General features: G+C 47.1%; 2 protein-coding genes across 11 annotated transcripts in view; one reads left to right on the top strand and one right to left on the bottom strand.

Annotated features, from left to right (window-relative positions):
- The window catches only part of SPAG17 (sperm associated antigen 17), a 214,958-nt gene extending 207,935 nt beyond the window's left edge, over nucleotides 1-7,023 (top strand). For all 8 annotated transcript variants that reach the window (XM_075904827.2, XM_075904833.2, XM_075904849.2 and 5 more), the window contains 4 exons: nucleotides 1,644-1,704; nucleotides 4,348-4,492; nucleotides 5,748-5,876; nucleotides 6,879-7,023. In XM_075904827.2, coding sequence (XP_075760942.2) covers nucleotides 1,644-1,704; nucleotides 4,348-4,492; nucleotides 5,748-5,876; nucleotides 6,879-6,934 — 391 coding nt within the window. In that variant the 3' untranslated portion in view covers nucleotides 6,935-7,023. The remainder of the gene's footprint in view (nucleotides 1-1,643; nucleotides 1,705-4,347; nucleotides 4,493-5,747; nucleotides 5,877-6,878) is intronic.
- A 3,921-nt stretch (nucleotides 7,024-10,944) lies between these two features.
- Nucleotides 10,945-13,467, bottom strand: part of WDR3 (WD repeat domain 3) — a 29,148-nt gene continuing 26,625 nt past the window's right edge. For all 3 annotated transcript variants that reach the window (XM_075904882.2, XM_075904889.2, XM_075904879.2), the window contains exons 26-27: nucleotides 12,537-12,630; nucleotides 10,945-12,014 (exon numbers count right to left, since the gene is read on the bottom strand). In XM_075904882.2, coding sequence (XP_075760997.2) covers nucleotides 11,859-12,014; nucleotides 12,537-12,630 — 250 coding nt within the window. In that variant the 3' untranslated portion in view covers nucleotides 10,945-11,858. The remainder of the gene's footprint in view (nucleotides 12,015-12,536; nucleotides 12,631-13,467) is intronic.

The raw sequence follows: 13,467 nt of genomic DNA on the forward strand, positions 1-13,467 counted from the left end.
CAGTGGGGGGGAGGAGGAGAGAGCCGGCCATCAGAAGCAGCACTGGACGGGGGAATCGGGGCGGGGCAGCAGGCGGAAGCAGAGCTGGGCAGGGGGCTGGCCGGGGGAGTTTGGAAGGAGGAGTAGGGGAGAAGCGGCTGCTGGATGCAGGGCTTGCCTGGGGGGCCAGCGGAAGCAGGGCTGACAAGGGGTGCGAGGTTGGGGACAGGGAGCTGGCTGGTGAAGATGGAGGCGGGGGGAGAAGCAGCCGCTGGAAGCAGGGCTGGACGCGGGCAGCGGGATTGGCCAAGGGAGATTGGGAGGAGAAGCGGGGGAGAACTGGCTGTCCGGGAGGGTGTTGGGGGAAGTGAGGCTGGCCGGAGGCGCAGCAAGGGGAGCGAATTGGCCTGCGGGGAGCGGGACTGACCCGGCCATATATGGATCTCGGGACGCTGCCCCCTTTCCCCCCCGCAAAGCACAAGTGAGTCCGGCCAGGGGATTCTATTGTGACCCCCACCCCCACCCACTCCCTGGAGTAGTTGCGAACTGTCTGGCTGGTAGACTCACTCACGCAGTCTGAGCACATTTACCAGCCAGGAAGTTTGAAACTACAAGCTGATACATCTAGTAATAATAAAACTTACCTAATGAGAAAATACCAGACATGTTATATGTCTGGTATTTTCTCAGTTTGTTTTTTATGTGTTTATATTTTTGGGCTGCAAAAAACAGTACAGGGGAAAAAAAGGTTTCCAACTAAAGTAAAAAGTTTGGGAAACCCTGGTCTAACCAGCTTTCTGTCTGTCTTATAGTCCATTTATCCAATCCATATTCCTTAACTTGCTGGCAAGAATATTGTGGGTGACCATATCAAAAGCTTTGCTAAAGCTGGCACTGGGGGCTTTGGGAGGACCAGAAACAACTTATTTGAATATTCATCATTTGATTAATGAATATGCAGATGAAAGTTACCGGTCCTCCAAAAGTTCGTGAATGGATTTACTGGTCCCCTTGTCAAAAAGTTTGGGAACCCTTGATCTAAAACACCCAGCTTCAGAAAACACAACCACAGAAATTACAGAATTAACATGTAGCTAATGCTGGGTGTGAGAGAGGACAATTGCACAGGGCACATAGGGGAATGGCAGCAGATTCCTAGCACCAGGGTTTAGATGGGTGGTGATAGACAATATTTTCCAGATGGGTCTGTGCTCTTAACTGCTCTCTGCCTTCAGTGTTAGTGGGGTTACTTTTTCCAGAAAGGCAGCAGTTCAGCTGCTATGGTTGGATGTATTAATGTTTTGCTCCAAAAAGGAGGTGAAGTTTTCATATTAAATGTTAAATGTAAGAAAAAATATAGAACAATATAGGGGGGAAAATGTTCCTATGTAACCAAAGTATGGAAGATCATGTCCTTTTTTTTTTATCCTTATGGCCGTAGGCAGTGGCTAGTGAGCTCTGTGAGGAGTTAGATTCCTTTAGCCCATTAAATGATGTTTTGATTTTCTTTGTTTCTGTTAAGAACTGTTTGAATGGAGCTAGGGCAAAAAGCCCAGAAATATTTCCACATTTAGGAACTGTGCATTCTCTACTTTTCTTTCAATTGGCCTGGCCTATCCTGAACTGTTCCAGGTGGCAGACTGATTGTACCTTTTCCCTGGCAGGTTTCGGGTGAAGCAGCCACCTCCCAACACAGGACTGAGAGTGATTTATAAACCAGGACCTGTAAGTCACAGGGACCATGTGTACAGTTGGGTAGAATGTACTTTTTCAAGCAACTGAAGGCTGGTCTTCAAGACTTCCAGGAAATTTCCCAGCAAACCCCTCTAGCATCACTCTGAGGGACGGGCTAGCATGGGCCAGAACTGAAAAGCCAGTGAATTTGCAGGTCTTGCAGTCCACTGGTGAAGAAATGAGAGGGTGAGAGGCATGGAGCATGTGTGTTATCTATGCTGCCTCCTTCATCTGAATGGAACAGATTCTGTGAAATGCTCTTTGGCAAGTCTCCAATTGTTCTCCATACCTAGGGCCCTACCAAATTCAGCCCACTTTGGTCAACTTCACAGTCAGAGAATTTAAAAAATAGTAAATGTCATTAATTCAGCTTTTTAAATTTGAAATGTAATTGTGTTATAACTGGAGGGGTCTTGACCAGTGTTCCCTCTCATTGTTCATGTCCATGTGTGCAGTGCATTTTGTTATGTGCACTGCTGGTTTGGAGATGGTGTGTGCCACACCACGTTCAGATTATGGGCGCACAAAGCAAAATTCATTCTACACTTGGACGATTTGTGACAGGGTGGGGCTGAGGGATTTGGAATGTGGAAGGGGGCTCGGCCCTCAGCAACTGCCACTCTCCTGCCAGCCAGTTCGGAAGGCAGCACAGAAGATTCTGTGGCAATACTGCTCCCTCCCCCAACCTTCAGACCTCCCTGCACTTCCCTTTTGAGTCAGAATCCCCACTTTGAGAAACACTGGTCTCCCCCATGAAACCTGTATAGAAAGGGTAAAAGTACATAATATAGACTGCCTTTCATGGGGAGAGAGCAGATTTCATGGTCTGTGACTTGTTTTTCATACCCGTGACTGTGGTCGAGCCCTATCTATAGTGCAAGAATAGTCACCATGATAAATTCAAACACAAGTGGCAGCAGGCCCAGCCTGGAGAAGTGAAATAACTTGCCCAATGTGTCAGTGACAGACCTAGTACCTGAAGCGAAATCTCCTGAACTCAAGGTTCCTTCAAACCATGACTGAGCTCAAGGGACATGGAAAAAGATACCCTCCTGCTTTCCTTCTCAACAATCCTCCTTTTCCCCCTTTTCTCCTTTCCTCTCTCTGGTTCTGCCTCAGCTACAGCATGCAGCATCACCTTTTCTGCTGCTCAGTCTGAAGGCAGGGTGATAGGGGGTTAAACAAGGGGAGAGGAAAGCAATTGGGGAGGGACAAGAAAGGAAGGAAAGACTAAATGGAGGAGGGAGAGGACACTTTGGGAAGAGGAGAAGGAAGAGATATTAGACACTTGAAAGACAAAAAGGCCCTTCTGTTTTTCTTTCTTCTCCTGTGGTACAGTGGTAAAGAAGAAACAACACAAGGGAGAGTGAAGGGTTTTAATGCAGTAAGGGTTAGTTACAAGAGATAATAGGGATCTTTTCGCCTTTGGTAGGCCTTGTTTTCCCATGATTTAGTTCCCGAGTATTGACAATATTCTCCTGCTGCTTCCCCCAGCCCATTCTGAGAGGCTCCTGTTCTCTAAGGGTACATCTAGACTACATCTGTTTGTCGGAAAACGCTGTGCAAAATGCAGGGGCGGCCCTAGACTAGCTGCCAGCAAGTGGCGCCCTAGGCGAACCATGCAATCGACGCCCCCACCTCCAAACCCCTCAATGATATTGCACCACCATTTGGCGCTCCATTTAACTAGGCGCCCTAGGCAACTGCCTAGTTTGCCTATATGGATGGGCCGCCCCTGGCAAAATGCACTCCGCATTTTGCATAGCTTTTTCCGATACTTTTGTTGGAAGAGGCTTTTCTGGCATTTGGTCTGTCTAGACTGGGCCAAATGTCAGAAAAACTCCCTCTTTCGAAAGCCCCCTTCTTCCTCGTGGAATGAGGAATACAGGGGCGTCTCAAAGACCGCGTCTGCTCTTCCGCAGAAAAAATCGGAAAAGCAAACGCGTTCCCAGGACGCGGTGGGGGTTTTTCGGGATACTTTTGATATCCCGTAAAAACCCCGCATTCTAGCTGTACCCTAAAGGCATGAAGTCAGCAGGGGAGGGCGTGTGGGAGAACAGGGAGATGGAAAGGATACAGAATGGTGGCGTGAAGGAGACAGTTCCCTTCATCGCTAAGCTTAGGATCCCACAAAAATAGAGAGCAAAAATCACTTCACATTGCTCTATTCCATGTTGAAATGGCACAACAGAGACTAGAAAAGAGTGGCTGGCAGTCTGACGAGAAACCGTCCTCACATCCCAATTACAGCTCTTCTGTTAAGCCTGCCTGCTCCTGCCTGGGGTGTAATCTCTATGCATTTCCCAACAAATAAATCCAGGTCAAGTTCTGACAGACCGAAAAGAGCAACTACTGCGTAGGTCACATACTAAACAGCCCTTCATACTAGCACTGAACTGCTGGGGGTGCCTGCATCAGAGCCAGCAGAAAGCAGTTGTCTTGCTGCAATGCGAAGGGAGATTTGTGACCCAGGAAGCACAAACAGAGATGAGTGGGAGGTGGGACAAGGAGTTTGGCAGCAGTGGGAAGGTTTTTACAATTGATGAACATAAGTTCCCCCTGTATGTGTAAGTTACACATCCAATTTTCCACTTCTCATGTTGCTATCGCTGGGTGGCGCTGTGTCATTTCCAGGTGGCAGCAGGATTGCAGGCTGAACTGGAGATCGAGATTTATGCCATGGCAATTGGAGTGGAAGGATCCGAGGGTTCTGGAGAAATTTCCCACCGTATTGAAATTTTAACAGAGAGAGAGACTCTCTTCCTGCCTGTGGAAGCAAATATCCTTTTGCTGCCTTTCAGCATAGACAGTTTGAGTAGCCTCTGGCCTGGAGACCATCCACAGCTGTTCTCAGGCCTGTTTTCTGGGGCACCCAGCTGAGATGATGGCTGGATTGCATGTGATGGCAGTTGCACAGGAAGGGAAGCACAGACACATGCGGGAGAGGAATGAGACCATGGAGGCAGCCTGACCATGTGGCTTGTGGGGATTGACTGAAAAAAGGGATAGGAGGGCTGGGGGCGGGGGAGGGGACTCAAATTCCTTCTTAAATGTTTAGATGGTATTTAAGGAGCTAGGCCCCACTGGCTGGACACAAAGCACACACGGAGGGACCCATCCATACCGCAGCAGCCCCACAGGGTGCGTCTGTGCCTTCACAGAATTGTAGGCAGGCCTATAAACACATAAGCCATTAATTGACCCTCTTTTCTTGGTTACATTTTGTTGCTTGGTGGGTTTTTTCTTTTCTTCTGGCTGTTCAATTGGGTTTATAAGTGTGGTGAAAGGGAAGAGCACCTTTAAGAAGCATCCTCCCCTTCATCTCAAGCCTCTGAAATGTGTTCACACTGAACAGGTTGCTTTAAGAGGGGAGAGTATTTGGGCAGGAGGGCATTGTTTGAACATTTACTGCTGGTTAAAGGTGAGGGATTGGCAGGGCTGATTCAGAACCCCTGGGAAACTAAAGCATCAGTGCAAGGAAGAACAATGCAGGGCTATGCACCTCACAACCCTGAATGGGAGAGACCCCCCCCCCTTACAGGTCAGAGAAGGGATGGCAGCTCTGGGGGGCAATTACTGGCAGGTAGAGTGGTGCTACCTGTATTGTGGACCCCTGTCCAGTGGCAGCTAGCCTGAGATCAGCCACTGCTAATTGACACCGTACAATGCGCTTTGCTGGCCAATCAAATCAGTTATGGACCTGAGCTGGACAAGGAGTGGTGACGGAGCAGAGAAAGCTTCCTTATTCCAGTCCCAGGCACCTGCTCATGACTTGTTTTCCCCCTCACCCAATCCCAGTGAACATTTGCTTTCCCCACTACCAACATTTTCTCTTTGCTCCAACACTTCCCCCTCCTCCCTTTAGTGTTTTCAGCAGCCATTTAAAGGGCTCCTGCAGTAGAGGCCCTTCTGAAGTGCCAGGCCCTGGGGTAACTGCCCTCTTCCCAAAGGTCAGGCCTGCAAGGCCTCTACCCCTCCCCCAGGTTGGTTTATTTTAAAAACATGTAAGTGTATACTCTTAACAAGTAGCTCACCAGTGCTAACAGGCAACATCTATGAATGCAGACCATTGGGCTACCCGCAGGGAGGAAAAGCAGCCATGGTCCAGCTGGTTTCTACAAGTCCTGGCCCCAGGTTCAGGATTATCCTACCACACAAACTTGGTAAATGCAGCAGACTTACTGCAATTTCTAGCTGAGCATCCTCTGGGCTATTCATCTGCTCCAGGACCAAGCCCTGCACCACCAACAGCAGGAGCCAGACACAGCTGAGTGCTGGTGTATTAAAGGGAAGCAAGTGGCTAATGGCAATGAAAGGATTTGATGGCTGGAGATGAACAGGTTTTCCCCGTTACTCAGTCCAAAAGGAGTCACTCCCAGCAGAGGTTCCCAGCTACCTGCATACTGTCTCCACATAAACCCCTCAGCTTCTAGTATCTCCTCTCCCACTCACTTCCCCATTGTTGCACCCCCACAACCATTAGGTGGCTCTCAGCGGATACAGGAAGTAGCAGCTTTTTAGGGGCAAATGGTCTTTTGGGGGGTTCTGAGTTTCTCCAGTCACTAGATTTCTGCCTCTTGTTGCAGACCAGTCCACAAAATTTGGCAATGGATCATTTGCAGTGTTCAGCAATTAGTCTTACAGCCAAACACTTCTGTGTTTCACTGTGCCCAAGATATAGTCACACTATTTCCTTTCTGATAGACTATTTGATCTGAGGAAGTGGGTCTGGCCCACGAAAGCTCATCATCTAATAAACCATCTTGTTAGTCTTTAAAGTGCTACATTGTCCTGCATTTTATTTCCTTTCTGAATGCCAAAAATATTGCTCAATTATTCTCCAACGTGTGGCACGTGCACAGCGCCATACCTGATAAGCTGTGTAGTCACAAACAGTGTAGCCATTCTAAATTTATACTCTTAGCTTTTATGCCAGGCTAACATTCATTGGTTTTAAAGTTCTTTGGGAAGTTCTCTTGCAGGACAGTCCCTCTGCATGCCACTGTTTCCTTCCAATAGCCAAAACACAGCCCAGCCACACAGCTGGCTGGAGCAGCTGCACAGCTTGTAGCACAATTTGCAAGATGTCTGGAGAGTTTCTATAGCAACGGCAGACTTTTTGTTTCTCGTGATTCTTGTTCGTTTTCTTTGTTCTTTCATTACAGATCAGTCCAGGAGGGGTAACATCGAAACCAGCAGCACTGAAAGACCTGGATTTTAGTCCAACATTACTATATAAATATTATCCCAGTAAATGTAATGCCCAAATCAAATCACACCTACTTATTAAAGTTTTGTTTCCTTTCACCAGCCTCAGTCTAGGCTCATTTGTCTCATGCCTCTAACTTAAATGTCTGGCTCCATCACTAATTGACTTTCTCATACTGCTTACGGAGGCATGGCAAATTAATGAAAAGGTCAGACTACTGAAACAGAGTGATCTGCAGCACTTGTAAGCTGAATGCAAGTGAATACGCACTTTAAGGCTACTCAAACGTGTAATCTAGAAACAAAGAACATAGGCCTAGGACGCAAGGGCTCCAATTTTGGACAGGCAGCCCAGAGGGAAGTGAAATAATTAGCTGAACTTGTTCCCAAAGAAATGCTGTGGCTGAAGTGAGTAATGCTGTCCTTGGATGCATGAGCAATGGACTCTAGTAAGAGAAGAAAGGTTACTTTACCTCCATATTTGGCACTGCTGCAGTTGCTGCTAGAATACTGCTATACCAGAATTGGACACAATTCAGGAAGGAGCTTGATAGTTTGGAGAGACTATCAAGAATGATTAAAAGATTAGAAAATGTGCTTTAAAAGGAGAGTCAAGAAGCTCAAAGAGGTTACATGATGACTTGATTACAATCTAAATATCTACAAAGGAAACAAACAGTTGATAATCATAGAAATGTAGGACTGGAAAAGACCTCAAGAAGTCATCTAGTCCAGTCCCCTCCACTGAGGCAGGACTAAGTATTATCTAGAGACCATCCCGGTCAGGTGTTTCTCTAATCCATTCTTAAATCTCTAAAACAAGAGATTCCATAGCCTCCTTGGGGTCATTTCTTCCAGAGCTTAACCACCCTGACAGGAAGTTTTTCCTACCATCTAGTCTAGATCTCCCTTGCTGTGATTTAAGTTCATTACTTCTTGCCCTGTCCTCAGCAGTTAAGAACCCTTTCCATCATCCTCTTTATAACTTTTCATGTACTTGAAGACTGTTACCTTTCCCCTCATTTTTCTCTTGTTTAGATTAAATACCTCCCCCCCCCCCTTTCTTCTCAAAGGTCATGTTTTTAGATCTTTAACCATTTTTCCTGCTCTCCTCTAGACTTCTTCCCATTTGCCCACATCTTTCCCAACATCTGGTGCCCAGAATTGAACAATACACCAGTTAAGGCCTTATCAGTGTAGAGTGGAAGAATTACTTCTCCCGCATACAACAATACTAATGAGGTGCGCCTAGACTGGCAAATTTTGCACAAAAGCAGCTGCTTTTGCGCAAAATCTTGCCAGCTGTCTACACTGGCCGCGAGAATTTGCACAAGAACACTGACGATCTAATGTAAGATTGTCAGTGTTCTTGCGCAAGAACTGACACTCCCGCTCGGGAAAAAGCCCTCTTGTGCAAATGTTCTTGCTCAAGAGGGCCAGTGTAAACAGGGACAGGAATTTTTTGTGTAAGAAAGCCCCGATGGTGAAAATAGCCACCAGAGCTTTCTTGCGCAAAACCGCATCTATACTGGGCACAGATGCTTTTGTGCAAAGGCACTTGCCAATCAAGACGCTCTTTTGCGGAAATACTTTTAACAAAAACTTTTCCGTTAAAAGTATTTCCGCAAAATCATGCCACTCTAGACGCAGCAATGATGTTTGCTTTTTTTGCAACAATATTACATTGATGACCCCTTTAGTTTTTGATCCACTATAAACCCCAGATTCTTTTCTGCTGTATTCCTTCCTAGGCAGCCATTTCCTGTCTTGTATTTCACCAATTTGATTATTCCTACCTAAGAGTAATATTTTTCACCAGTTCTTACTGAATTTCATCCTATTTATTTCAAACTATTTCTCCAGTTTGTCATTTTGAATTTTAATCTTGTCCTTTAAAAGCATTTGCAACCTCTCAGCTTGGAATCATTCACAAACATTTTGGCTACGTCTACACTGCAGGCTTCTTGAGCTAGAACTGTTTTGTGCAAGAGTGAGTCCACACTGCCATGTGTTTTTGCGCAAGAGCATCCATGGCAGCGTGGATGCTCTCTTGCGCAAGAAAGTTCTAATGGCCATTTTAGCCATCGAGGTTTCTTGCGCAAGAAATCCCTGTTGCCCGTCCACATTGCCTTCTTGCGCAAGAGCTCTTGCACAAGAGGACTTCTTCCTCGTGGGGAGAGGAATAACTCTTGCACAAAAACATGCGTGCAGTGTAGATGCTCCGCAAGTTTTTGCGCTTCTTGCGCAAAAAGCATGCAGTATAAGACTTAGCCTTTAACTGTACTTTCTAGGCCTTATCCAGATCTTACAAAGATACTGAACAGAACCAGACCTGAGACAGATTTCTGGCAGGACCCTACTCAATAGGGTCCTGGCCTCTGTTTGTCAGAGGCTGGAGAGGGATGGCAGGAGACAAATCGCTTGATCATTGTCTTCGGCCCACCCTCTCTGGGGCACCTGGTGCTGGCCACTGTCGGCAGACAGGATACTGGGCTAGATGGACCTTTGGTCTGACCCAGTACGGCCGTTCTTATGTTATGTTCTTATGTAATATGCCAATCCAGCTTGATTGTTGTGAATCACCGTAAGTATTCTAGGAGTGTACTTTTCCAACGAGTTCTGCACTCATCTTATAAGTAGGTTCATCTAGGCCAGTGTTTCTCAACCAGTGGTACCAGTACCCTTAGGGGTACTCAAGAGAAGTCGGGGGGTATGTCAACACAACTGAAATTTGGAGAAAACTGAATTTTTGTTTTAAGTTTTACAGCACTTTATTTTTGTACTTTATACCCAAAAATTTCATCACCTGCCCAGCTACAATTAAGTTGTTGAAATAAATGTGTTGCAATGGTAGAAAAAAAATTGTGTGTGTCTGAAAACTGTAGGTACTGGGGGTACTTAGATTTTTTTTAAAGAGGTACTTTAAAAAAAAAAGGTTGAGAAACACTGATCTAGGCTATATTTTTCCCGTTTGTTTATGAGGACGTCTTAGACACAATCAAAAGCTTGACTAAAATCAAGATACAACAGACTACTCTCTCACAAATATATGTGATCCAATGACTAAGTTGAAGATAGACAAATTCAGACTAGAAATAAGGCATACATTTTTAACAATTGGAGTAATTAACCATTGGAACAATTTAACCCATGGCAGAGTCCTCATTGCTGTCAATTTTTAAACCAAGCTTGTTTTTGTTTTTTTAAAGATATGCTCTAGTTCACAAGAAATTCTGATGAGGAAGTCCTTTGACCTGTATTATAAAGATCAGACTAAATGCCCACAACCATCCTGTGATGGATAAGAGGAGTGCTGGCCAGCACATGGTGAATAAAGGGTTAAACTTAGGTAGCTGGGGGGTGCTGGCAGGGAGCTAGAACCACCAATGGGGGTTACAGTGCTGAAATTTGAATTAAGGGTATACCTGCCTGCCATTTCTCTTCTGTGAGAGTTAGTCCAGGAGCTGGAGAAGCAGGAAGTTTTAAATCCAGGCAGGACTACCACGCCTCCAAGGAATACTGGGCATGGAAATGGTAGACCTTGAAGTGGATGGTGAGTAGTAGGGGGAAAATATATATTTAGTTGTGACAGGGTTATTTTCTTTGTTTTGTTGTTTGGTTAACTTCTCTTGTGTTTTTTAACGGCTCTGCAAATTCAGCCTGGGATCTAACATTCACGCTGGCTATGCCTGTCAGAGAGAACCTACCAGTAGTAAGTTCTGCAAGCCAAATGCTGCTCTCACATGCACTGGAGTAACCTTGTTGCCTTCAGTAGCGTGGGTCAGGTGTAACCGAACATCATGTAGAGACAGCAACCCTAATATGGGGCTTCGCAATTGGAACTCCTTAATAATCCAGTTAAGTCCGAAGGGAGCCCAGCTCTGGGCCCCAGTGCAGTGTTAGTTCTACAAGCCTGAAAGCAGCATAGCTTTTTTCACCAGAGTACCCACACTGCTGTACAGCTCAGTGTCACTGGGGCCCCCTGCTGGCACATGGAAAGGATACCTCATACTCCAGCCATCCTGACAGCAGTAGCCACAAATTCATCAGTTTATTTCAGCAACGATTTATCCAGGAAATAACAAATACAAAAATCAGAGGAGGGATAGCTGGGTTAGTCTAAAATGCTATCAATTCTGAGCAATGTAAATTCTGAATGAATAACAAACTAATGTGGCCAGGATTATCTGGGACACAGTGTGCTCTCCACACGCTGAACCTGACCACTTTGCAAGGCCTCTACTCCAATCCTGTCCTCCAAAAAGAGGCCTACCCAAGTTGATAGCTGGAACCAAGGAAGTTATAAGGGCAGAAAACACTTTGGCTGACAGAGATGCTCTGATATTAAGTCATTAATATTTGTCTGTAACACTTCAAAGGGGCAGGGTTTGTATCACCCCAAGAGGGGCAGGTAGTTGCCTGCCAGTTACCAGCACTGCTTGGAGAAATTTCTTTGCCTGCAAGCCCATGGGAATGCAGTCTGACCACACAGTCTGTGTCCCCATAAGCCACTCCCTGTTGAGAGAGCACAGCATGGGTCTAGGAGCAGTCTGAAATTTACACTCAGTTAAAACACTGAGAGCAAGTCACCTCTCTGTAGAAGGAGGAATCAAGCCATTCGTCATGGCTGCTGGTCTAAGGGACAGGGCTGCAGCTTTGAGGCTGGTCTCAGACTCAAGTGTAAATGTACACAGCAGAGCACAGGAAGTTCAGGCCATGCCAAGGAACAGGACTCACTCCACGCCAGTTTGTAATGTGCCCTGGAAGGATTAACACACCCTCTGTGTACGTAAGAGTGAGCAGACCTGCTCTGGAGTCCACCTCTGTAACTATTAGCCCACGAACAGACTCTCAGGGCCTACGAGCCCTCAGAGGCTCCCTGCACATGTGGAGGCTGCAGGAACCCCGCGCCCTGCCTGCATTATGGCCAGCAAAAGCTAAACCATCGTGAGCACCAGCTTCTCTCTTTTCTTCCTCTTCCTCCTCTTCTCCTCAAAACGGTCAGTGGCATCAGCAAAGAAAGTCACCTCATCCTTGGCCTCTATCTCTCTCTTCAGGAACTGCAGCCCAGCCATGTTAAAGCCCAGCACATTCTGCAAAGACAGACAGTTGATGTATTTCTGGATATTCCTCTGCCTGACTAGCAGCCAGGGGTCAGCAGCCCGGCTGCTCCAAACAGGCACTATCCCCTTCATCAGCTCGGGGCAAGATGCAGCCCCAAGGTTTTGTGCAGTACAGCCTGCAGACAGCTTCATCCACACAGATGAGCACAGGGAGGACTGCATTCTGGGAACTAGAGTCTCTGTCCAGACAGGAGCTACAGTTCACTCCATTTTCTGAAAAATGAGGCTGCTGGCATTTAGCTGACTCAACAGCTGGGACATTTCCCCCTCCCCCTAACCCCAGGCTACTTGTAAATTACATCAGCCTACTGGAGAGCAAAAGTCTGAAGAAACCACTGGAGCCAGTGTGTGTTACACAAACACGACAAAGGGCCGGGCTGTTGGGAGGCTGGGAAGAGCCAGATGAGGGCACTGGACTTGCATTCTCTTTGCAGCAAGGACGATGCATTCTCTAACAGCACGTTCGCTCCGCCAGTCACGGCAGATACTCACCCTGACCTCGCTGACTTTGGAGATGGTGGTTTTCTTCAGATTCTCTATCACTGTCACGAGCAGCTGATTGCTTGTGATGCGCCCAAAGTGTATCCTGGAGAACAAGCCAGGCAGAGCGCCCATTAGATGCAGCGTCCCTTGCAGAGTGCCATTCCGACAGGCCCAGGGACTTGGACAGGCCACTATAAAGTAGGGGCTTTCCTTAGCTGTGTTTTGCACGGTGCAGATCCCATTGTGTTGGGCACAAGCGACAGAGCAGAGCGCAAACACATGAGAAATGCTACACTAGAGTTGGCCTGGAAAAGAAACTCGGCTAGTTCATAGTTTCTTTTTACAGCACAGCTCAAGGCCTAGGTGACTGCTCTGGGTGAGCAGGATGTGAGTTGTGTCCTTCTCATTCCCAGCTTCATCAGCACCTCAGAGCAATGCAACCTCAAACCCACACACAACAGCTGGCAGCCCCGTTTGGGCAGTGCAGCCCAACCCGTGCTCCCTGTCGTGAGCCAGCACGTCCTGCCAACAGCTCCTTCACCCACACTGGGAACCATGTATCGCCTTGTCTGCCTCACAGTCAATAATGGGCTCTTTCTGCAAACTACAGAGGACACAAGACCAACTGCCGGCAAGGAGCAGAAGAGAAAGCTCAAGCACATTCTCCACAGGCCTAAGACAGACGTACTTTGTCCTGCAGCGCCTCATGGTGTCACCTCCCCTTGCCCCACTTGTCCGTTCCCAGCAGGAGGAGCCCAGGCAAAGCAATGCAGCCCCAGCCACTCAAGGAGAAGGGACGGACATTCAGCTAAGCCGAGCTGGGGGAAGTGCTGGCTCCTAGCCCAGATCAAAGGATCCTCACTGGTTACAGATGAGGTATGGAGCAGGGGCAGGCTGCCTACACACTGCTCTGCTGTCATCCCTCCAACCAGGAGCCACG

This window comes from Pelodiscus sinensis, chromosome 1 (genome assembly GCF_052426305.1).
Source record: "Pelodiscus sinensis isolate ZL-2025 chromosome 1, ASM5242630v1, whole genome shotgun sequence".
Classification (NCBI taxonomy): domain Eukaryota; kingdom Metazoa; phylum Chordata; order Testudines; family Trionychidae; genus Pelodiscus; species Pelodiscus sinensis.